The sequence below is a fragment of the Echinococcus granulosus genome (genome assembly GCF_000524195.1).
Source record: "Echinococcus granulosus chromosome Unknown EG_S00026, whole genome shotgun sequence".
In the NCBI taxonomy this organism is placed as follows: Eukaryota; Metazoa; Platyhelminthes; class Cestoda; order Cyclophyllidea; family Taeniidae; genus Echinococcus; species Echinococcus granulosus.
Window position 1 is genome coordinate 271616 of NW_020170406.1, and position 25691 is coordinate 297306.

The following is a 25691-nucleotide window of genomic DNA, read 5'->3' on the forward strand; positions in this document are numbered from 1 at the left end:
ATAAGGACCCAGACGGAAATAAATTACTCCGATCTCATGAAAACAATTTATTCACTTAAAATTGGAAGGTGTTTTAAATTTAAACTTACAATATCAAAACTCTTACAAATCTCGGGGTTTATTGCTTACGGGATTGATAGTATCTACTTTGCGTACTTTACTGGACGTTCCAACTTCTGGAAGTGGTAACTCCATATATAGCACGAAACCATCTGCTCTTCAAAGTTCAAACAAAGTATCGAAGGAGCCAAGAAGTCGATTTTATGGCGTAGACGCATCAGTAACAAATCATGTGAGAATCCAGTCGTTCTGTAATGCTTCGGGCATTTGTTTAACCACGTTTTCGTTTCTCGGACATTTGAGGCTTCGCTTTTGTGTTACCGCCCGGTGGTACGGCCTCCGAGCCGTGTCGGTAGCCCTTAAACCCTTCTACACGCCGACATCATATACTCCGCCCGAGTATTATGTCTTCTCTCGCCTTTGCGTAGGTTTCAAAGTAAGGGAGAACGTGCAATGTCCACAAACGTTCGGAAGAAGAGGCCATGCACTGGAACCTCTCAAATTAGATGATAATGTCGGGTTAGCTTAATAATAAATCAATTTTTTGGAACTACCGGATAGTTAAGAAAGTATCCACGACCTCAGTTAAGTGATGCAATCTTATTTTGATTGCGACAGAGTGGATTTCATTCCTCAAACGGAGAATCAGGCATGCGTACTTCTTATTTAAAAATTCAAAACCAACTCTAATTTATGTTAAGGCACTCAGAAAACTCTTCCAGTTAGCCACAGAAAGCCTTATTCCAAATGTATTGGTATGGCAGAAGTTGTGAATGGAACTGCAGCTCGTTGAAACAAGTTAAGGTATTAGATTAGCCCGCATCTTCTCACTTCGACTGTCGGCGGTCCAGATTAGCGGTTTGCTAGGAGCTTAAAATAAAAATGCCATTTAAACAAGGTGGGATGATGATGATAGCGAGGAAATGAGGACGGACTACGGGATGTTCGACACAGATGTAAAACAGGTAAGCCCTGGGGATCATAAATGACAATAAAGTCATCTTGGTTACTTGTAAACTCTGAATTTAAAAACGTGGGAGTTGTTTTCTCTTAATGCAGTAATTTCGGTGGTTGTTGGGCTCCTGACAACTTAGAGATGGGGATGTGCCAGAATTTCTAAGTTTTAAAGGTTGAAGAAACCAAACTTATGGTTCATGACAATGATAGGTAGACCACAAATGACCTGAGACTATGATTTCATACCCTGTAGATGTGTGTCTTTGTGTATGAGTGCATGGTTGCTTGTAAAATTAGACAATCAGAATCGGGCCTAAGTGATGCTGTCATTGCAAAGTTGTTGTGAGTGCGATTTGGCTTAACAGAGTCGACCAAGTCTATCAATTATGGAGCTGATCATGACCCTTTGTATCATATTACACAAATCTAAGCAAGAAAGTGGCTTAAAATAACAACAGTAGAAACACATCATTTCAATTATGCAACCTCGAGAATTTGGTCACATATTTTGATGATAATACTGACTTGACATAATGCGTTCTACTATTGGCAAGTCATATTCCCTCGACACCTTGTGACTATCAGTGACAGGTCTGTGAATAAGAAAGATTGGAAAAATATAACTTTGGAAGACGATACCAAAGCCTATATATCACTTACTAATCAGATTTAGCATTGAAAGGACTATGAGCACGGGTGTCTTCAACCACGGGCCTAGTCCCTAGCCTAGGCTGTCGAGGAGTTGGCGACCCACCGGTGGGAGAGGGGACTGGCGCAGGGGGTTGTGAAAGTCGTGGTCCACTTGGTCGTCCAACAAAACTTGGTCTGGCAGCCACACGTCGTGTTGAGACACGTTTAAAACTGGATTTGCCACGTCTGACCTCGGTTCCACTATTGGGACGACTGAGGGATTTTTCACTGGCTTCAGAGCGCAAAGACTGGCCGGTAGAGGTGTTGCGACGACGGAAAGAGCTACTGCCATAGCTGTTCTCCTGCGCCAGTTGGTGCTCCGTACGAAAACTGGCATAGAAACGAGATTTAAGACGGAAGAACTGCTGCAATTTAGTTGGAGGTTTAGGGATACCGCGAAGACGGAAGAAGGCGTGGTGCTCCACTGCACACTTCCATAGATGCTTGCACGATCGAGTATCGGGCAGGACAAAAACAAAGGTGTGCTCCATGACTTTGCGCTGCCGAAGGTGAAAAAGAAAGCCAAATTCAAAGTCAAATCCCTCAGTGGAAAGGATTATCAGTCAGTGTTTGGGACAATGAGTGGGTTGCTTGAGGGCAACCTAATAGCATCTTCATTCGCTCAACGAAAGTTGGTACCCAGAGCTCGCTTCTCATCACAATTAAATACGCAAGTCAGTCAATGAACAGTCTGAAATGTGGAAGAGCGGGGGGGGGGGACTTTTTAAGCAGCAGATGGCAGGAGCTAATAAGAGCTGTGTAGTCTTTGAGGCCTACTTTCGCCGATTAATTTATGTGAGTAGAATCCGTTTGGTCCTCTCAGCTTCCATGCCATTGCCTTCCCATTTGAGGAAGGCGTAGACCAAGTAATTTATCAGTAGAGGATGCCGCTTTAATCCCCACTAGTTTCACTCTTCAATAGAAAAAAGTACTTCTCCATGAGGCACCTGCCTTAGAGAACGCCGTCTGAGAAGACGTTACTTAGGAGTTTGGCGGTTAAAAACACCGAATAAATGTCACTAGTACGTCACATCCTAGCAACCCCTATACAGTAATTGTCACATTCATATAAAACACTTTTTTAAAAAAAAGAGAGGCAAATAGACAGAAGCTAGGCCGACACAAGAAATCCTCGACATTGATGGTTGCATAGGTTACATAATCCCATTTGTAGCACCGACTTGCATATGCAAGTATTCGTAGGTATGTGTGGGCATGTGTATTTGCATGTGGCTAAGAGAGGTACCAAAGTTATTGACCTTCGGTGACACAGCTTGTTTAAACAAAGCCAAATCTTTGAGCAAAACTACCGCTGTCACTGACAAAATGCCTTACAGTGAGTCAAAGAGACCGTCCTACTGTGTATGGTGCGCGCTCTGGTGTGTAGTTGTTGGGCGCTGCTTCTCGGTATTTGCGTGCTCAATCTGAGAGGCAGCATTTGTACGTGTGTGTGTGTAGGCTGCTTTATTCTGCACCTATGACTGTGCGCAAACAGTGAGTGCCAAGCCGATGCGAAAGGCAAGCACTCTAGCACCATATAGCCAAGAACCAATAAATTGTAACTATAGCCTGTGCTCTGACGCCTTATAGCTGGATACTCGGTTTTCAAGGAGAGGTACTACGAAGACTAGTACAAATAATGTCCTAGGGTAGCCAAATAACTTCGTGCGATATTTCAACACACTTTTTTGAGGTGACTCGTACTTGTAAGCTGTATACAGTTGATTGAATGCATTTACAATAAGGCGTCGGTCTATCCATCTGTTGGTGCAGTACTCGCTACTGTGCTCCGCACCCATTTCCACGTATTTTGTGGTCTCATACGTATCGTGTTGGTTGTGCCTGGTTGATGTGATTGGACCTAGAAGGAGCTAGTTGAATCGAGTCAGTTCCACAGCCTCAAAAGTTTTTCGACCAATTTGTTGTTGAAGTTTGCAGCAAGAATGGCAGAACATGAGACCTAGAAACGATTTAGATAATGCGGTACTTTTGGTGACCTACTCAAAGATAGACGCTACCCTACGTTCAGAGGGACTCTCTATTTTCATCACGAGGACGCACGTATCGCTGATGGCATGTTGAAAAAATGGAGGGCGACATTGACAGGGAAAACTTTAAGTCATATTCGAAGCGGGTAATAACGAGATAATTGATTCATACCTAGTAACAATAGTAATGGTGAATTTATAGAAATAGCAAAGCAAATGGTTCCCACCCGCGTGTTTTAACAACAGGTGAGAGTGAAGTTGGAAGACTGTCAATTTGAATTTCACCGCTTTTCATATAGTTTATGAAAACGCACATTGCTGAATGAATATTATTATGACCTGCGAAAAGAAATGGAGAAAATGGGTTATAAAAACGAACACACCACAGGATATTCCCTAGCAATACACTTATCTCACACCTTTACGCAGAAGCCCATTTTCAAAAGATTAGGTTAGGTTTTTACTTTTGGAGGTAAATTGCTCAGTATTTATGGAATCTGAAGTAAGCCTGTATCGTGGTAGGGGGAAGACTATTAACCTTAATGCCTACTGTTTTAGCGCAGAATATTATAAGAGGCTTTCTGTACTTTCCTACGAGATACAGCTCGAACTTATTTAGATATCCTACAACATTACTTTGTAAGTACTTAGCCGATTTGTTGATTCTGTCCAATGTAAATAATTCTGCGTGCTAGAGAAGCAATAGGCAAATAACTCACTGCCTGCTCATTCTCTTCAGCAACAACCAGCTTCAATTTCTTGCCATGCATATCCAATTTTAGAATCATGGACCTATAAACAGAATTCAAAATATAAAAGGTGTTTAGGCATAAATGTAAAAAATGAGTGAGAAACATGTTTGGGAATTCCATTCGGAATTTCTATGCATATCAAGTAGATTGTTTGAGACGTTGAACAAAGTGATCTCCAGGTATTAATCAAGCAGTATGGCATGACAGATAAAGTAAAATAAGCTTACAAAGATGAATTTAACTGATGTGTGGAAATAAGCTGCTTTGTAGTCCAAAAAACCCTCTAATAATTTATTGGAGCTTATTATCATGGCAAAAATTCTTAAAGCACCAATGTAATATGTTGGATGGGGAAACGAACCTACGATACACCTAGAACTCAGTGCTTTTTTTGCCATTTTATGATATGTCTTTATTAAAACAGCTCTCTTTTCGGCAAGTTTCCATTTCTTTGCAAGAGTTCTATGAGGTTCAAGTATTAAAATTAAAAAGGAACCACATTTACGCACCACACAAATAATCCGATTTTTTGTTCTCCTTCATAAACAAGTATTCCAGTGGGTGTAAGTCCTAGAGTGTAATTCTCACTGTCTTTGCCCTAGATAAAAGGATGCTTTTAATTTTATTTTAATTATGCTCTTACAAATAAAAGTAGGAGCAAGTACCTTAACTAAATGCATGTCGACACCATAGTTTGGCAAAAATCTAATCCGATCCAAAAACATCATATCAGCTTCCTCTGGTGTCCACTCCCGATTTCTAGGTTAAATAAAAAAATAGTAAAATTGATTTTGTTGGTGAAATGTGAACGAGGGCACATGTACCTCAGTTTTTGGTATTCATGAAGAATAGCAAGTTCAAGTGTTTCCGTTTGACGTTCGGGAGGGTAGAATGGTATAGTTGATACAAAAGCTGGTGTGTGTTGCCGGGAGTCATAGGCACCAAATTCACCTTTAAAAAATTGCGAGATGAAATTTGGTCATAGGATCACCTAGTAGTAATATCACTCAATATGACTACATATTTGTATTCACGAAAGATTAATTATCCAAAAAGGTAGTACCTTGTAGAAGGAATGCAGCTAATTCGGCCGCCATCCGATCATCTGTGCATTGAAGGATTCCATGTTCCAGCTGCTTTCGCAGTTGAAGAACGTAGAGGTAGCGGGTGTATTCATCTCGCAGTTTTTGAGGTTCCGCAGAGAAAAATTTCACCCGCATTAGGAACCGAAAGGGAGGGCCCACTAAGCAAAAGATTAAGCACAACAAATATGTAACCTCGACATTGCTTTCGAATAAGTTTTGTTGGATCAACCCAGGGCTATACCAATAATTAGTGTGAACCAAGTCCTCACCTTTAATTTATTATCAATGCGAAGCCCGAAGTACTCACGCTCATCATTAAGACCGATAAATGCAAACGCCAGGTCGTACAATTTACTGCCTTCGGAATTTTTCTAAACCATTAACAAAGTAGTTCCTTACAGGAAAAAAGAATGTTGTGCAAGTCCCATCTATGTATTCAACAATACATTCTATATCCGTTGACTTTTTTCTACTTCCGTCAAAGGAGGTATGTGACATTTCTGCCACACCACTATGCTCTGGCCTCCGCCTACTTTTTCTCCACCTTCGAATGAAAAACCGAATAAGCGACTCCATCCACTTATATCGGGATATTTAGTGCCAGCGCCTTTTGATTTATTTACGTAAAGAGCTAGAACAAACATTTCAAGGCCGTTAAAATCAAAGTAATGTTGCACTTTGCTTGCCTCACTATTACTTTTAGTCGCGAAAACTTAACCCTAATACAAACGGAATCAAGGAATATGCAAGAAGCTTGCCAACAGGTAAGGCGCACCCTTATTAAAAACTGGAAAGGTTGCGCTGATTTTCAGATGTGCTTGCCAGAAATTAGGAAAAAAAATAGAAGTTCAATCTATCTAGCTACAGTTAGCACGGTAAACTTGCAAAAGATCAGAGTTTCTTGATGGTTTGACTAAATGCAGGGTAATTCTTTCCTCCCTTGCATAACTTACAATCATTAGCATGAATTGCGGCCCAACTTAGGCCTCTTAGTGCGTTACAAGTCAGCACTACGCCTTGCCTACGCTGATATGTTTTGGCTCAGTTTTAGAGGAGGCTCCAAACAGTAATTTTTCTAGAATGCGCACGTCAAGTACACAGAATTGGCTTGCTTTAAAACTATTGGTTTAATTTTTGTTTGTCGAGAGTATTAAAAGTGTAGATTAAAGAAAAACCGTTTTTTCAAATTAGAGGCATATTTAAGAAATAATTTACTGTCCCAGCAAAATGCAGACACCTGTAATTTACTTCAAAACAAAAATTTTTACTGACGTTACGCTCTGTTTTTGTGCAAACAAATGTAGAATTTTTCAATTATTTTTGTTGTTGTTTTTTATATCCTCTGGGTCAAGGTCTTTTGCCATGCATGACTATATCCTTTGGCGGGCTGTGTAGATTAGGTCCATTGATATGTCGCATGTGAGTTAACCGCAGGGTTAATCGAAAACTTATAATATTTATTTTAGTGTAGGTAAACTTTACAGGAAATAGATCTTTTAGTTGATCATTTGAGTTGGATGCGTGAGTTCTTTGTTGCATCACCAGTTTGTCCAGTTTATACCCCTTTGACACATCCCATGATCGGTAATTTTCTCGTAGATCTTTTGCATGTGTATTCATATTACTTGGTAATAAAATACCCTTTTTTTCACTTGACTCATTTTCTCATTTTATGGATATATTGCTTAAGGCGCTTGATTCCTTTCCGTAATGTCGTATGCTTGGTTATGGTACTTCTAATTGCGATAAATTCGATGTATATTCACTTTAATGCACATTTGTGTCCCTATTAAGGAATTTTTTTATTATTTTTAGATTTTTGTTGACATTCCTGGACTAATTATCTTATCCATTGGAGTAATAATTTACTTCTTTTTCTCGTCTTCACCATACTACGACGAACATCTCATTGATGGCTACAGCCTCACTGCATTTGGATCAAAAACTGCATACAAAAATAACGGTCTTAAATCTGTACTTCCGTCTCTACTCAACCGCAGGCGTTTCGTTCATGTAAACGCTCTCATCCGTCATGGGACGCGTTCTCCTGATAGCAAATTCTCGAAGAAGGTGGAAAAAATACGAGCTAGACTTCTAAAAGCGTATGTCTACCTTGCATTAATTTGTTAACACAGCAATTGTAGTCTCCCAGACGTGGACTTTTCTGTAAAGTCATGTGGAAAAGGCGACAAGGTTCTGTTATCATCTGGAGTTAAGGAGATCGAAGATCTTGGTCGTCGTCTGCGTGCGATCGTTCCCAATGAATTTCGGCACGCGTCCAACATGCTTGTAATTTCCAGTGAAACCGAGCGTACTATTGACAGTGCGAAGGCTTTTCTTTCCACGGTACGAACTCTTGCCTATTTGTTATTTATACCCTTTTTAAAAACTGGTAAATTATATGTCCTAAGTTGGATGCGATTTAGTTACTTCCCTTTGTCACTGGTTATTGTTTATTATGAGTGAAAGTGTTTTTTCGAGCAGATCACCTAGCCATTTTGTCACTCCTTTCCTGTAGTACACAGATGACAATGTAACCATCACAGAGGACTTTAGAAGGATTCGATTCTTTGCTGACTGCAACAATTATATCTCAGCTGTTCGATCGAGCGAGATTGCGAGAAAAGAGTTTTACAAGTTTCGGGATGGCAAAGAGATGCAGCGGGTACTGCAAGAGGTGGTCAGTGACCACGGCTTGGAGGACCTTCAACTAACAACAAGTAGGTTCTTTTTCCTTCCTAGCTTTTAACAAATCAATTCTTTCCCTGTACAGCGGATATCGAAAACTTATATAAAGTAGCCGCTTATGAAGTCGCCGCTATGGAAGAGGGCTCGCCACTCCCCGGATGGGTTCAGCTCTTTAGACCGGAACATCTATATGTTTTGGAGTATCTTCATGACCTAAAAGTATGTTTTGTAGCATTGACGGTACATACTTATTTTATTGTGGATTTAACAAAACTCTCGGTCGCTTATCTTCAGCAATCTGGATTTGATAACCTGCCCTTCATACGCTAATTTAAAAAGGAGTGGTACTATCTGCTTGTTCTGAAATGTCCTCCTTTCCCTTGTCTAAGTTAAAACTGCGACATTTAAGCCGTCGAATAAAGAGCATTTTAAATAAACCAATTATTTAAATAGGGAAATTGAAATACTTAAATTGGTTTTCGAAGCTTATTGTCACAACACTATCGTCGCCATGTTTTTTTGCAAATTTCCAACGCGATTCCACCGCGCCGTATTTTTGTATCTGGGATTTCACCCGTCATACACTGTGTAGACAGAATGAAAACAAAATCCGTCCTGCTTTTTCGGTTCCAACAAATGACCTTTTATGAACAAACCCTACTTCCCGATCGAGTGGGCTCTTGAGCTTTATGAGGTGCTAAATCTGGCCAGTTGCGAACGTCTGGAGTATTGCCTTCTAGACGACTTAATGACACCTATCTTTATCTTCTCTCTTCAATTATCAGCAGTACTGGACGAAAGGAAATGCATTCCCACTGAGCTATGAGCAGGTCTGCCCTCTCTGGGGTGCCATTATGGAGGACATGGTGAAGGCTGCCACACACGACCGAGACATGGTCATCGCTAAACGGTGAGTTGATTAAAGGCTCGCAATTACGCTTTTTTAATGAGCCACATTTTGGATGGCTTGATTTTGCATTTGGATTGGACCACTTCTTAATACGACATTTTTAAGCCTGAACTTGTGAATGAATGGGATGTTTGACTCGGCATCAGATAATCTTTATTGAGCTTTGGTCAGCGCTCCTATTCTACCCCTACTTTGGCAGTGACTGGCGTATGGACTGGATCGCTACGTGACTTGATGTCATTTGAATTTTATTTGGACTCAGCCTTAGCTTAACAACATTTTTAAGCTTGAACTTGTGACATGATTTGCATTCCCGGGTGGGGTAGGCTTGAAACCATTGAATGGATTAGGTGACTTGGTGTTACATGATCTTAACTGAACTTCAGTCCGTGTCCTTAATCCGCCCTTACTTCAGCATTGACTGATACAGGGGTTAAACCACTACTTGACCTATTGTTATGCGATTTTGACCAATTCTTTTTTTTGGTGGCCATGACCCCCAGGTCACACTTTGGCGATGTGTTAGCATGGCGACTATATTTACATCGCCACCCGTGACATTATTGTCAATGCTCGAACCAAATAATTTGAAAGACTATTTGCGTAGCTGTAGTGGTTATTTGGACAGTTTATTTGTGTCTAGAAGGTACTTTAATAACTTTTGCCAAGTTTTAATCCTCACTAGTGAAATCCCCCATGTTAAAGTTAATTTGAGGTACATGCCCACTTTAACCTCCGGAGCATATCAATAATGAAAGTTTATTGTCAAAAGTGAAGCAATCTTTAGATATATATTTTTTCACTTTTAGTTTTTACTGAAATTTGAATTTCATAGTTGTAATTTTTTTCTGTCGGAGGAAGGTAACAATACGTTATTTGAAACCGTTAGATTTATAATCATTTTCATATGAAATGCGTGAAAATACTTTGAAAAATATATTCTGGACATCAAGTGGTTATCTTTATCCTTTCTACCGCTGACTCAAACATCTTAAATGGCACCCAAGGTGCGGGCAGTATCGACAATGCATTTGTTGGGACCTTATGAATGCAGAAAGAATCAGTCCATCTTACTGACTAACTTCTTCCCAGAGACGGATACGATGTGAGTAAGCTGGAGAAGAAGTCCTCCCACCGCAGTGTCTTTTGGTTCGGTCATGCGGAAACCCTGCTGCCACTAGTGACGAAGTTGAATCTCTTCAACGAGTCCGTCTCCTCGGAGTTCGGTGGCGGGGAGCACTTGACCGCCGCGGGCTTCCAGTCGCGTTTGAGACGACTTCAACTGGAGGAGCTGCCAGTGCCGAATCTCTTCCGCTCCTCGCATATCATTCCTTTTGCTGGAAACATAGCCTTCTTCCTCTTCTACTGTCCCAATCTTAATGGTGAGTGGTGTGGGTCCCTAGGCCCTTTGAATTATTTTTAGCTGAGGTGTATTTTCTGTTTAGGAGGGTCAATACTGTACCTTGACCTCTTAGTAGTGTTTACAATACGTAGTTATTGGGTATCCATAGGGTTTTCGTAACTGACACTCTGCATTTACGAAATTTATAGAAAGCACTCATTTTTACGGTCCTGTGATATTACCTGGACTTTTAAAGTGTGCTAAATGTTTTTTTTGCCAATTTACGATAACCGATCACACCAAGCCATGTGTCCTTGATTTGACTGAGTTGAAGATAATGAAACGGGCGTATAATGCTCTTGATTTGAGGATAATTGTTTTTAAATTTTGGCTGTGGTGGTTTATTTCTTTTTCACACTACTAGCAAACGGATTGGATGACTTTATGGAACTATCCTAGCAGCCCACTTAGTTCGTGTCTTATTTTCCTACGGACAAGGTGAGAAGGTGTTAGGTTTATTGTACTTTTTCTCTTTTTACAGAGGAGCCCTCGTTGAACGACTACTGTCTGGAAGTGCGACTGAACGAGCAAGTAGTGGAGATAATACCCCAGGCGGATGGATTGCCACGACCTCTGCGGCTACCCCAAGTGCTGGCGCATTTCGAGAGTTGTCTGCCCTCGGCGTACAACAAAACAGCCCTTTGTGATCGACCTCTCAGCTCTCCGCCTTCGGCGTGAATTTTGATAAACTACGTAAATGTGTGTGCATGCATTTTTGTTTACGCCTAACTCGCAGTAGACTTGTGGATCGTTCTATGATTATTTTTCAAAGAAACGTATCAAGTATTATGAAGAGGCGTTCGTTCGTGTCTGACTAAATGTGTCATTTTGAGGGGTTCAGTGGTTTGGCAGTTTGGTGAAGGTTAAGCATGGGAAATTTTCCTTCATCGTCCAGTTCAAAAACGGTGTAAACCACTCATTTAATTGTGCCGAACATCTTATTGCCAGAACATGTAACAGTTTTTAAAATCAATAGACATTTCTATTAATAATCATTAAAGGAACCAATCAGGTATGAATTACTTTTCTTAATCATTTAAAGCAGTTTTTTGTGGTATATTTAGCCGCCAAGAATCTTACCTGATACACAATAGCTCGATGGCAGCCGTTGTCTACTGATCTACGTAATTACTCCAAATTCCCGATCGGGATTTCAGCGCATGCATCCTATCGCGTCGCGCAAGAAATTACTGATAGTCAATTTCCTGGTTACGAAGCTGTTGGTGTGTTGATAATTTTTCAATAGTTGGTTAAAATTTGCTTTCCAAAAGTAATAAGAGAATAGCAGGTAAACGTCACGAGATCCTCGTCCACAGATCAACTGCGAGTCTGCACGCCTTGTAGACACACCACTACAACAGAACCTCAATAATTCAATTTGAAGTCAATCTTCCATATAGGCTTGAATGCTACCTCGTCCCTATTGGGAATGTCATTCTTAATTCCTTTCCTAACACTAAGTTAAATCCTATAGTCTCAGTTCAAATCCAAAGCCGTTTACTTCTTCACTGTAGGAGAAGGGATTTGATTTAAAAACGGGTTCATCGCTTAGCTTCCGCCCTGATAGTATAATAACATTCAGTTCAGTACAAAATTCTCCCCAATTTCAGGTGCTTTTTTTTGTCTTCTTACTCAAGCATCAAGATGAACTTTACGCCAGGGTCGTTGCTCACAAAGAGGCCTCAAGCCTGTAGATCGTTACGAGATAAACACACACTATGTAAATGGCATCTCTTAGGAGATGCGGCAATAGAGCAAGAATTAGACGATTTCTTGATCGTTTGCAACAACCTTTACCTAACGCTTTAGTGGCATTAGGCACATTAATAAAAACTACTCCGTCTACATTATTTCCGGTTCTCGTTTCCTTCATTTAAAGAGCTACCATGTGAAGAGTTCAGTAAAATGAGTTCTACTGGAAAAGTATTACACCATAACCAGAGCTGACTGGAGATTTACTTCCTGCAGATAAGTTGGAAAACTCAAGGTCTTACACATACCACTTTTAGACGATCCGTAATCTCCATTTCCTTTTTAAGACCCAAAAGCAAGCGAGAGTTCAAGCCAAGGGACCACTGTTCGTAGAATCATGTTCATATTGCTATTCTTCTTCTGAAAAAACCGATGTAACAGAAAGAATTCCGCAACGTCAAAGAATAAATGACATAAATGCTTCATTGTAGTCCTCAAATGTCCCTTCGATTTGACCCCTTGTCCTCGTTCCCTTTTCAGTAAAACAGTGCCAATTGCACAGCACAGTTAAGGGACTCGTAGCAGACTAGCAAGTCATTCTGCGTTCGAGTCTTCGTTAAAATGGGTGTCTTTGGATAATGTACAAACACTCTTCACCTGAAAAAGCACGTCAACGGAGGTTCTAGTTCCATTTCTGTTTTGTGGATGGATATAACCCGATCGGCAACGCGATCGTAGGACAGACAGCCACTTTGGAAAAAATCTTGATTATAACTTTGTTTTCATGAGGGCTTCTAGCTTTAATTACCCATTTCCACCAGCCGCCTTCGTTTTTCTCTAGGAAATCCATAACTGAGAACCAAAATACTTAACTAAAACTTGGAACTGTAAAAATTGCATTGTTTCGACGTTTCACGAACAGACAAACACTGATTGAAATAACAGGAATTCAACGATATGGAAACCAGTTTAGTGGATTCATACTCATTATTTTCATTGGACCTTAACAGTCACATCTTCGATGAGGGGAGAATAAGTAGGAGGAGGAGGGGGTGGGGGTGGGAACGGGAGCGGTTGCGGCGGTGGTGGTGGCGGCAGTTGACCGGCGCAGTCCTCTCCTACACCGCAGCGACCCCAGTACTTGCGCAAGTTCGGTTCCGAGGAGCAGCGTGGAAGTTTTCGCAGTCGGCGGTAGAGATCGTCCAGACGTTGGTGCAACTTGGAACAAGTAGACAGAAACTGAAAATATTTTTGAAGCTTCCAATGTCTAGTTGGTGCAACAGACTGACCTTGTGTGATGCAATTAAAACACGCAACAATGGTGCCACCTGGACTTGAGCACGTGTGTTGTTAAGCAGAGCATCAAAACTTGGCGTAGTAAGGCAATTAAGCCCAACTTTGGATGGAACATAATACGCCTTAGTAGTAAAGATGAATAGCTCCAATCAGCATAGATGCTCATCTATCAGATACCCACTGCATCGAAAGTTACCACAACTAGTAAGAGACTATAAACGGGAAAATACGGGATTAAGAAATGCGATAACTGCAATGTCTGTAAAACAATGCACACCATTCCGGTGTCCCATCGAGAAATTTATGGAGAGGTACCTCTAATGTTCTGTGAAGATATTTGCTTGATTTGTAATGTTTAGCTACAAATTTGTATGCTTAGTTTTTGATTTTCAACCAACGCCTTCAGGTAGGATGCAGGCACTATATTGATAACAGCGAGTAGAGTCGTACTTCAGGGGAAAATAAAAAATTTTGTTTCAGGTCATCTGCTAAGAATGACTGAATCTGCAAAGACGACCCACAGTAGGACGGTCGAGGTCGCGTCCACTTTTGGCAAACACTACGACCTCGTGTTTCGCACCCTGACCTGTGACAAGTTATGCTAAACTTCGTGTTAAATCGTTGAAACTGACAAACCAAATGATTGTAATGAATTTGAAAAAAAGCAGCACCCAGATTGAGATTAGGGAATAGGATATTGGAATTCAGCACTGAGGGGTAGCTCTAAGAATACAGAGATGACGTAGTACGAATAAACCGGCGAGAAAATAAAGCTCTAATTTAAAATAGACCACTGACTACCATCATAAGTGGCGAACAGGAAATGAGGTACAAGGTTCTTTGATACCATATCCCCGTCAACAGAGGAATGGAGCTTCGCTTCATTGGCAGATGAATAATTAAATTGTGTTTTCCGTTCCAATTGTGATGTCAAAGCAGTGTATCCATCATCATCGAGCAATAACTGAGACACATCTCTGAATCAGTACGTTTTTTTTTCTACTTCAATAAAATATCTGAAGAATGTTCAATAAAAACTGGTAGATACAACTGAACATCGAAATCACCAGAAGAACGAGCGCATAGAGTGCCCTACCTGAGAAAAATTTGGTCGAGCATCGCGCGAAAACTCGCAGGACTCGATGACTACACGGCGCAACTCGGTGGGCACGTCGGAGCGAATAGCCGACATGTCGGGTCGGAGGATGCCTTTACCGACGAGAAAGAGGATTTGTTCACGGCTGTTGTGCCCACGGAAGGGCAGTTGACCAGTGATTAGCTCATACAATACAATTCCGAAGGCGTAGACGTCCGAGAGATTTGTGTATGGTGTCTCACCCTCCATGCGCATCACCTCCGGCGCCTGTAAATTGTAAAATGCCAAATTTGAATTTACATTCAAAACGTTTTGTTACCGATATTATCAAAAATCGAGTGCTTCAGATGCGAGATATTGACATCTGAGCATTCCGCACCCATCACAGTCTTCAATAGACATCAAAATGAACGAACAGTCGAGGTAACTAACTAAAACCAAACAGCTGTAGCCCTCGGAGTTGAAACTTCACTTTTAGACGCATATATTCGGTCACCAAAATGAATGTTTACGGTTGTCTGGAAACACCTACCACCAAATCCTCATAAGTGGCTCAATCTCATTGATAACGCACATAAGCGGTTAACATTTTGAACTGTCTGTACCATCACAATGCAATGAAACTCATTCGGAAATGACACTAAACTCTAAATCGCCCAGAAGCATAAAAAATCACCTTGAAGAATTGCTTGAAAGATAATCTTAAAGCAAATAAGTGAAACCTGAAATAGTCAAAGCGAAGAGTTTTGGATGTCTCAAATTCCAAAACGTTATGCTTTGCAATTTTGGATTGCGTTTCAGTACCACCGTATATCAATCCCATGAAACAATGCAAAGATTTAAACAAGGATGGACTTTGAGTAGTAATTTTTAACCGCCACTGATCCATTCAACACAGAATTCATCCAGTCTTAAAACATTGCTTAGATTGCAAACGATCCAGCGGGGTAGAGACAATAGCCAACTTCACTACAGCTTTTACGCTAAATTCAAAAGGTATAATTCCACCTAACCTCAGAGACAGGACTTCTCAAACTATACTGCACATAAACCTTGGCCAAAAGCATCGCTCCTTGATCCTTCGAATTTTCTGGGCCACTGGATTGGTCCTACGAAGACATCCAGTTTAAAAAGCATCACAACTTTTCCACCAACTCATTCGAAATGATACATCAATATACCAAAAATATCATAGGTACATAATGATGATAGAAACCGAGATGGAAAGGAATTAAAAGTGAAGAAATACATAGATACTAAGCCTCAAATTCACAACCCATGAAAATGAGGCGCTTTAACTTAAATAACGGATGGTGGATACAAGCATGAAATAGCCTATGGAAGTGGAGTCGGAGGATAAGACTGCCCAGCTGAATGAAACTTCCCAGAATATGTGATTGTACGATGAAAGTCATATTCCAAAATTGCACCAATTGTAATACGTTGGTTGTTTGTTTAACTATCGCTTTTGGCAAAGGGATCACTTTGGGTCTCTTCCATTGTACCTCCACCGGGTGGGCTGGCCTCCAAACCATGAAAATAACTCCAAACTCTGCTGATGTTAAATACATATATATTCTGCCCAAGTCTTATGTCACCTTTTGCCTCTGGAGAAGTCTCAGAGTGCTGCATTATTGGCAATGAAAAACAAATCCGATTGTATGGGGCACCTACCCTGATTTCTACGGATGGGTAGTGGGGTGGAAGAAGTAAATATGCTGCGGATGGGATGATCGGTCACAATCCATAACAGAAGGGCTGAAATTGAAGTTAACGTTCAGTAACTACCCTAGTCCCGTAATATATAGGAAAGGTATCAACAACTGAAGCGACAATGGCAGTGGACCTTCAAGAAAAGTCCGTCATGGAGTGTTCACCATTCCCGTATGAAGAAATAAGTCATGTAAACTCGTAATACCACAGCCACTTCCCCATTAGCTGGATAAAACCTGGATAGATATGGCTGAGCAGTAGTGAGATGAGGAGTGACGAGGAGGAATAGAAGCGAAATCCTATCCCCACAACATTACATTAAATCCCGTCCTTTGTTACATTACTCTTCTTCTCGGCCGGTGTTCCCACGACTGACTAAAGGCTACACCTTCCTCCATCTCCCAACACAGTTTCTAAACAGGGCAAAACTCCAGATTCAGTAGAATTGCCAAGAGGGATCGGTGACATTGGGGCTAAGTATCTTCCCAATTGCATTAGAATTCGATGACTCGTTGGTGTTGCCTTACGGTACCGATTACATTGCGAAGTCTCGGAATGCTATACGATGTTTGACTGATTTTGCCCAAAAATGAATGAAATCAATCCGGAAGAAATGCTTCAAAGGAGCAGTCACAAATGCGGAAAAAGTAATGGAGCCAAGGGCTCAAAAAGCAAGACTTAATAATATTTAAATCCTGAAAAGATACGAAGCCTACCATCCAAAAGATAGAGCCAGTAGGCTGACGCGAACCGCCCTTCCACGTTTTCATCGTGGCCAGGCCAAAATCACCAATCTTCACAATCCGTTCGTGCAGAAATATGTTGCTGGATTTGAGGTCACGGTGAAGAATTTTCTTCGCGTGTAGGTAACTGAAAATGGAGAAGAAAGTGAGCAATTATAATCGAAAAATTGACACTTTTTATTCCCAGAAATTGTAGAACTTGAACCGTACCACCTTCATTTATCGAATACAAAAGACTGGAAAGCGAACAAATTGTCTGTTGATCATATAAAGTAAAAATAAGAACGTGCACAAAGGGAACTCAAAGTTGCTTAATGCTACTTCCTTGCGAAAAAGTGCTTTAAAAGTGCCTCAAAAGGACGAAGAAGTTTGCGATTGAAAGCCTAACACGACTTCTGCATGCAATGGAATTGTGAGTTGTGGAGCAAAATGTCCCAGCCCAAACCGACGCATTTGATGAATGCAAGAATGATGCCACGAGGGTTCCAACTATGAGATTATCGCATGCTAGCTCGTGAAAGATCTGGCACCAAATACACTCTCATTCAGCATTCGAAGTTGAGAAGTATACAGTGCTTAGTTGGGTGAAAGAGCCTACACCCGCGTTTGATGCGATAGAGCGACTGTCCACAAGTACCTTACATCATCCCTGAAAAATAAAACAAACTGGCTTATTTGTTTTAGGCTTTGTATGATTTACGAAATGGGGAGAATCTCTCCCTTTCAAACAAGTTCCCAAACCATATCAAATAGAGAAAAAAGGTGATTTTTGTTTTAAATGCATAATTAACTACTCAGACTCTTCAGTCTTGGTGGTTTCCGATTCCATTATGGTGACATAGGGTTCCGTTCATTGTGGAATACTTTGATGATTTGTTTATCTCTTAGTTTAGGTTTCAAGGACACCTAAGACTCCGCCAATATACTTTTGCTGGGGGGGGGGGTATGACATCCGGACCATGCAAGTAGCCCCCAGCCCTTCTCTATGTCAACAATACATATTCTCCCCAAAGCATTATACCTTCTCTTGTCTTCAGGAAAGTCTCAAGGCGCCACATCTACCAATTTTTTTAACGACCAACAAACTCCTCTTAATACTTGTGGCGAAATTGCAGTCAGCCTCACATGTCCTATGCACATAAAATCTCTACACACCAAGCCCAGACGTCACATAATGCATTTGTTGTGGTAACTCAACAGAAGAACTGTTGAAAATAAATCCATTGTTGCCATTTTGTCATGTTAAATTGCCTATGCTAAAGCTTTACATACTTCCGAATTAGTGCTGAGCGTATCAAACGACACTTAAGTGTGTGTTTAACCACACGGGCTTGTCAGACATCAAGAGCTCCACAAACGGCTTCGTCAATGTCCATAACGTCTCTGTCTTTTGCGCGGTGGCTATGAACTTTCGACACTGGTGTCTTAGTACGCCTTCGAAGGTCACTCGAAGCGATACATTAGTGAAGGCTATTCAAATAAAAAGGAAACGCGATTTTGTTGCAGGGTCACCAAACCGAAACTGTGTATGGATAAACCTGTGGAGGCTCACTACAGAGGGATAGACAAACCGTAGAATTTCACAAAGGCCCTAACTTCGAGTTCTGCGAAAAAATCATTACTAGAGCAGGAGCCGATTTCAACAAATTGAAAACATCGAGTTATTCAACCGCAAGAAATTGAAACATTACCATTTAATCCCATTTCCATCTTGATAATTTATAAGGGAATTCATGAACACTCCCATTAACCATACGTACCTGGGTTCTAAATTTTGTACCTATAATGTCATTTACAGTCCGTCAGAAGTTGTTCACAGCCGCCCTCACATTTACGTACGTTTTACATTTTACAACCATAGCACAAAAAAATAGTACAAGCACAGTGTAACTATTGTGCACAATTTTACACTGGCTATAAACCACACTTACTAGCGTCGGACCATTGTTGACTTATTCATGAGGCAAAAGAATGCATTTATTACCCTTCAGAGAACATTACCTGCTTGTCACTAACGCGCCTTTAAACGTTTGGTTGAAAAAAAAAGTTGCGCAGGAAATGCTTTTGCATTCAATAATTTATTACTCACCGACACCTCAATTAAGCCTCTAGTTTGGATTCGCCAGGTATATTATCGCGACATTCACCTAATATCCCACTATTAACTACCCCATAAATTGAAATGAAGTAAAATTATTAAAGGTGGCATGAAGTGGATGCGACCTGGTAACCTCCTTGCTCACCAAAAAAGGGTTACTGAAGTTGCGCTAGTTGTAAACCTACAATAAATCGGACCAAGACCACACATTTAAGTCAGTGTTGATAGGTTTTTGGTGAATTTTTGTCACATTGACGAGGCAAACATCAATTTTAGCCTAATCCTAGAACTAAATGCAAGAGCTGGCATTTTAAACCGGACCTGAGGTTCTTGCACGAATTCGGTTCCCAAGCTCCTGAACAGTACAATTTCATTGCTAGTGGTGAGAAAACACTAGGTACGACTCACGCCAAACGGAGAATTTAAAGTCATTTTAGAGAGGACTTAGATGCCTTGGAAGAACTAAACTCCAGGAGCCTCGGATGTGGATTGCTACTGTGGAACTATTCTACACGACTTACATATATATTTAGGCTGGAATCGGCATGCTTTGGGCAAATTCTTCCATTGCTGCAGGCCATTCAACAACGCAAAATAGAAGATGTAATACCTTTACAAATAATACCTAGAAACTGTACAAGAAGAGTCAGAATTCCATGATTGTTGTTAGTGCTGCATAACTGCTCAAAACAACTTACTCCATGCCCTGAGTGGTTTGACGAGCAACATCGACCATCTCCTCCACATCGAAGTGACGTTCGTGCACATGAATGTGTTTGTAGAGACTAGAGCCCTCGCACCACTGCGTGATGATGGCTAATCGCGGCTTCGAGACGACGCCCATGAAGAGGAGAATATTGGCATGACTTGTTTTTCTGAAAAAAAATTGCTGAAGGTACTGGAATGGCACATTTAGTGACCCACAATCCACCCTCTACGATTGTAATACAGAACTCGGGCTATATCATCAATTCTGACAGCTTTTCAGCCCTTCTCTGCGGTAGTACCTAAAAGATTCACCCTCAAATAAAGCGGTGGAGACGCATAATAGAAGATTTATTGAAATTATGCTCATTTTATAACCCAAGAGATTACGATAAGTGCAGAAGAATTCAGACAGAAGGCTGCGCAGTGTCAAGAGAGCAAGAATCGCCAGTGGACTACCAGATTGAATCCTTCGACAATCGGCCAAATTGCGAACACACTAAAGCAAAACACAATATTGAAGATATACCTATCAAGGCGGGTTCTTCAGTATAACTCGTGAACTCTACATGAAGTCTCCTTGACGTAATGGAAGCCCATTTGTAGCCGATTCACTCCAAAGCTGTTGCGATGACTAGCCCAGGAGGGTAGTTGCTGGAAGCATACGATTGTTTAGACAATTCAAGATCTTCTTCAATCCCATTTGATCTAAGAAATGGGTTCTCTTCACTATTTTTGCAAAGAATCATGAATCTGAGAAGCAGTGTGTATTTGACGGGCTCCTCACAAGTACCAAGTCGAAATAACATAAAAGCAAGATTCAATAAGCAAAATTGAGCGGAATTGACACTGCAGACAAAGTGGAGACGGAAGTAGGCTAGCAAAAGGAATCGCACCTGAGAACATTAACCTCATTCTTGAACGCCTTTAACTGGGTTGCAGTAGGATCAACAACATTGAGCTCCTTGATGGCAACATCCCCGTGCCAGTAGCCCTTGAAAACCGTGCCAAAAGAGCCCGATCCGATGCGTGGACCCCTCTGGATCTCCTCTGCGGGAATCTCCCACTTGTCACTGGAGTCAAGGCGCTGAGATGCAAGACAAGAAAGCAAAAATTAGTTTCAATTCCATAGTTTAGTCTGGAAAAATAATGTCGCCTTTATTAGTAGATTTGACTACACGGGTTGTTCAAATATTCTGCGATTCAGTTTCCGCACTGGTAGTAGACAAAACCATTCATGTAGACTGAGCCAATGGCTATTCACCCCTTCTGCAATTGGCAAAATTTCTCGATTCGTGCGCTTTGTAGCCTCTTTACGGATAACTCGAACGCTATATTATAAGCATGTAGATTGATGTCTGAGAGCGCTTCCCTTTGTCTTGACAGATGCATTACCTTTATTTAAAAACACCTAGCACGTTGTTTGGAACCGTATTAGCTATGTGTTAGTGACTGGATTAAGGGATAGACTGCACGAAAATAAGCACAAAATTTTCGCGACCCGTTATTGTTGATGAACAATACCCAACATGATTAACAGTCGAATTCATTAGTCTTCCAATGATGCGACAAAGTTGTTGGCAGTGTGATAACACGCTGGGAAGTCACAGCCGACAGCGAAAGCTGAATGAAATGTGAAAAACTCTAATTTCAATACTGATGCTGACGAATCCAATTGATCTGACATAACAACCAATAAATGGTTCCTACGAGAATCGACAGAGAATAAGGAAAAGCGGCCCTTTTGTGCACGTTGGAAGGCAGGTCCTAACACTAGGGCTAACGAACTTGCCATCCCCGAATATATCATCTCAGGATCTAACATATCCAACGTAAATATTAAAATTTCTACTGCTATTAAGGCTTGTCAGTTTGAAGGTGAAGTTTAAAACATTATATTCTCAAAATATGAACCAACCAATTCTAACCACTAATTTTAGAATGCCAATACCTCTGATGTTTGCATTTGGCACCACTCATTTTTCATTAAGAAAAATGCGGATTTTGAAGTTGAATAGTGAAACGGTGAATCAGCCAGTGCTCAACTAATATAGGGCGTCATCCAACAGTTGGGTAAATTATGTTAAGATAAATCGAACCATGAAAATGAGTCACATGGGGGCTAAATGATAAGGATCTTGAACTGTGGCGAAAGCAGATGCATGCAAAACTGCAGTTGAATAATCAGCGAGACGACATTTGCCTCAAGTGCCAATAAATTTTAGGCAGAAAAGTCTTCAACCATTGGTTTTTGCCCTATCACAAGTCGTCAATGAAGTGATCTCTTGACTCCTATCCTATTATTACAGAAAATCAAGCTAATAAAAGGGCACTTAACTGGGATTGACGCACATACTGAAAGCGTTGTGATAACCTAGCTACTATCGCAGTCACATAACACTACCACATTTACTTAATTCCTTTCAGTAGCACAAAAGTAGCTCAGATATTACTTGGCGTTGCCGAAGTGTAGAGGCGGTTCCATCACCCCCGTCAGTCGCCGATTTTAAACGATCTTCTGTCTCCAGATTGGATGGAAGAGGGCTCTTGAATTCACTTGAGTCACCACCACCGACGGCAGCATTGGAGGGATTAGAAGGCTGGTTACCATCGTGGGACTGTAATGTCGACAACAATTTCATGAAATCGCATTCCTCAGCACCAGTGAAACTTAGATACAACAGGAAGACAATTTTCCAAGATTTTTGGAGGACTGAAGAGGTAGGGCTATGGATCAGGTGGCGAACGTTTGCACCAAAAACCGTTTATCAACAGCAAGCAGAAAGTGTCCATCGTCATTACTGCATTTTTTGCCAATAAATGATAACTTAGCATTAAATATTTTGACCTGGAAAGTGCTTTAAATCGTCAACAGTAAAGGGATTCGACCACAAACAATAAACACTATATCAAAATTTATGAAAAGTTAGCCTCTTCCATGATGCCAAAATATAAATTACGTGAGTCTGCGAAGCATCAATTTCCCCTTTGTTCAGAAAAAAGGAGGTAATTTTATCTTGTAAGCCAGTACCGTTACAAAGATACGATACGATGCCCTAGCCCTAATCGTTAAACTGATTAGGGGACAAAAATCACCCCATTTTTAGAACATACCTTAACCGAACCCGCCCAGGGAATAAGGTTGGAGAAAGAGGGTAGCTGTTGGGGATTGATGTGATGGCAGACATTGGGACTGGAGGAGGAGCGCTCACGGGTAACAGCAGTAAGTAGATGGGCCGAGGGCATTCTAGCCGTGACTGCATCACGGACACCGCGATCCGCCTCCGATCCGCTTCCTCGCTGCTCTGCTGCCGCCGCAGCAGCCGCAGCCACCACCGCCGCTGCCACCGTGGCCGCCTCGTAGACACAGACCTGCGCAGTTGTGGGTGTTGTCGATCCTGTGGTGGAAATTGCACCGCTCGAGCCGTTCTGAACTGCCAACCAATTGGAACTGCGCTGGCCGCTACACTTTAGGCTAAAGGAAAAGAAGAAAGGGAAGGACAAGTAAAGAGATGAGGCGCTTTCTAATGTGAAGTGATGCAAACAAGTTACTGAGTAATTGAGCGTAAAAGGTTATGCTTTGACCCATTAGTGTATTACATGAAATACTAAAAAACGAGGGTTGTTAGCCTGGCAATAATTGATGTAGACGTGGTGGATGTTAATGAAAATGGTGTTTTGGATAATTTCATAAGGCCGATAAAAGTAATGCTCAAGGATATTTCGATGACAGATTTGGTAAAAAAACGAGGAGAATTGTCCATACAACGCAAAGAAAACCAGTTAACTTTTTTCCTTAACAAATACTGACTACGTAAACACCTGATATCTTTTTTACATGACATCGACTACACGATGCCGTTTGAAAGAGGAGCATTGTTCTTGTAGAAAAGCCTGGATTTTGCTGACATTTTAACATGATTATTACCATCTCCTCATGTACTTAAGGTTCCGGCTTTCTCACCTGAGCCCGAGCGTCACGAATATGTTACAGTTAGCTGACGGGAGAGGATCAAATTAAAAAGGGCGAAACAAGATTAGTATCAAGTAGTGCCAAATTAGAACAATAGGGTATCTGGGTAGTGACAATCGATGTTCCTCCAGGGCTCCGGTAAAAATTTATTGAAGTGGCAGTAGGGTTAGTTGAAAATCGTGCACCCGAAATAAAAGTAACAGTTTCATTAGCTTGGTGACAGATTGCATAGGCAGTCGGTGAGAGACGAACAAAAGCTGTTTTTTACATCATGTTTAGTAGAATTCTTTTAATGCCTAGACCTGGCAGGTAATGTTAGCTTATGCTAGATATGAGGAGGAGATCGGATTAGCTTGGAGGTCGGGGCTCTGTACTATAAATGGCATTGTTAGGGTGCCATTAAATTAACGCATTCTCACCTTCACTGACAGATTTCGGTTGTTAAGTTAAGTCCTATCTTTCCTTGCAGCAACATTTTTTCAAATGATGATGAAAGTGGAAACGCTTTCGTAAGCCAACAAAGCAGTGAAATTAGCACTGGCATTTTCACAACACTCCACATACTTTATAAACCTGAGAACGTGGGACGTCTTCTCTTAGAGAACTGAACGAAATTTCTGAGGGACCCCAATGCGCCTAGGCAAAACGAATTCAAGTAATTTACGGCTAAAACTGGAAGATTTAATGAAAAATGAACCAGAAGGATAATTTACTAGGCGGAAGCAAGATGAGACCAGTCCAAATTTAGATTTCACAAAAGCTTTCAAAGCGTGCTATATCAATGAGATCGAGGTAGCACAGGTCAACACAAGTGAAGTAAAGTGAACTCACAGTCGCTGAATTTCAATGAAATTATCCTCTTCAGTAGGTTGCAAGTGGTGCTTCTCCAACCGCGAAACGCACCTCTGATGAAACGCCAAGCCGCAAATTTTGCAAGTAATTCCAAAGAAGACAAACTTCTGACAGATGCTGCAGATTTGAGTCTCAAAGAACCTTCTGCGCTGAAACTCATGCTTTGGACGCCGATGGGTCTGCTCATCGTTAAACTCCACAACCAGGTCCCCTGAGACCAGAGCTACTCCAGCTGCATCGTCGTCCCACAACACAAGATTCCCTGAGCCGACGCTATAGACAGAGAGATCCTCAGTGCGATAGCATCGATGGGAAAGCTTCTTCTCTAACACCTGACGTATCGTCTGTCCTGGACGCACCTCAACCACGGTGAACTGGTTATCTGGAAGGTGTGCCCTCAGCTGGCACTTCTGAATTGGCAGCCGACGTTGTGGTGGACTTAGGGTGGTAGAATCGCCATTATTGGGTTGGTGCGGGCCGCTTTTACCTCGAGAAGCGCCTGCCGCACTGTTCTCCCGCTTACATTCGTCAATTGCAGCCTCAAGCTCTTCTAACTCGGTGGAGTACATTTCGATAACCGCTTGGACGGAGTTAATGTCATTGGAGACCTCATCATATTCACGGGTGAATATGCCGAAAAAATCCTCCTTTTTGCGAATGATATTCAACAGTTGGTACGTCTTGTCTTGCAGAACGTCGCTTATGAGGCGGAAGTTAGCAATCTGAAGGACGAAAAGTGGGGGGGGGGGGGGGTTGGGATAAAGAACACTTTATTTGGCGATGGGAGAGAGTAGAAAAACTAACCTTCGTTTTTAGCATATCACAGTTTTTCTCCATAGCGCTAAGATTAATGTCAAAACTTTGTCGATCCATCATTTAGCACAAAAAGAAGAGGGATACATCAACAATTTCCACTTGGAACTACTTCAGACTGTTTGAGACGCGCGGTTAACTAGAAAAGTAGGCACACAAACGGATGTGCATAGATGTG

General features: G+C 41.3%; 3 protein-coding genes across 3 annotated transcripts; 1 reads left to right on the forward strand and 2 right to left on the reverse strand. All coding sequences in view use genetic code 11, as the record gives it.

The window, feature by feature from the left end:
• Nucleotides 1-331: 331 nt before the first annotated feature.
• Nucleotides 332-5667, reverse strand: EGR_04275 (Band 4.1-like protein; the record flags this gene model as incomplete). Its single annotated transcript, XM_024493524.1, has 5 exons — nt 332-429; nt 1772-2207; nt 4415-4487; nt 5272-5398; nt 5511-5667. 5 exons carry the CDS (start codon nt 5665-5667, stop codon nt 332-334), a joined length of 891 nt encoding a protein of 296 aa, XP_024352032.1.
• A 1275-nt stretch (nt 5668-6942) lies between these two features.
• EGR_04276 (Multiple inositol polyphosphate phosphatase) lies at nt 6943-11210 on the forward strand (the record flags this gene model as incomplete). Its single annotated transcript, XM_024493525.1, has 8 exons — nt 6943-6951; nt 7348-7634; nt 7668-7878; nt 8051-8252; nt 8306-8439; nt 9006-9130; nt 10223-10512; nt 11014-11210. The coding sequence occupies 8 exons, from the start codon at nt 6943-6945 to the stop codon at nt 11208-11210; spliced, it is 1455 nt and encodes a 484-aa protein (XP_024352033.1).
• A 2007-nt stretch (nt 11211-13217) lies between these two features.
• Nucleotides 13218-25573, reverse strand: EGR_04277 (Serine/threonine-protein kinase B-raf; the record flags this gene model as incomplete). Its single annotated transcript, XM_024493526.1, has 9 exons — nt 13218-13442; nt 14617-14883; nt 17046-17199; nt 19869-20045; nt 20772-20962; nt 22329-22493; nt 22990-23350; nt 24680-25422; nt 25505-25573. 9 exons carry the CDS (start codon nt 25571-25573, stop codon nt 13218-13220), a joined length of 2352 nt encoding a protein of 783 aa, XP_024352034.1.
• Nucleotides 25574-25691: the final 118 nt, after the last annotated feature.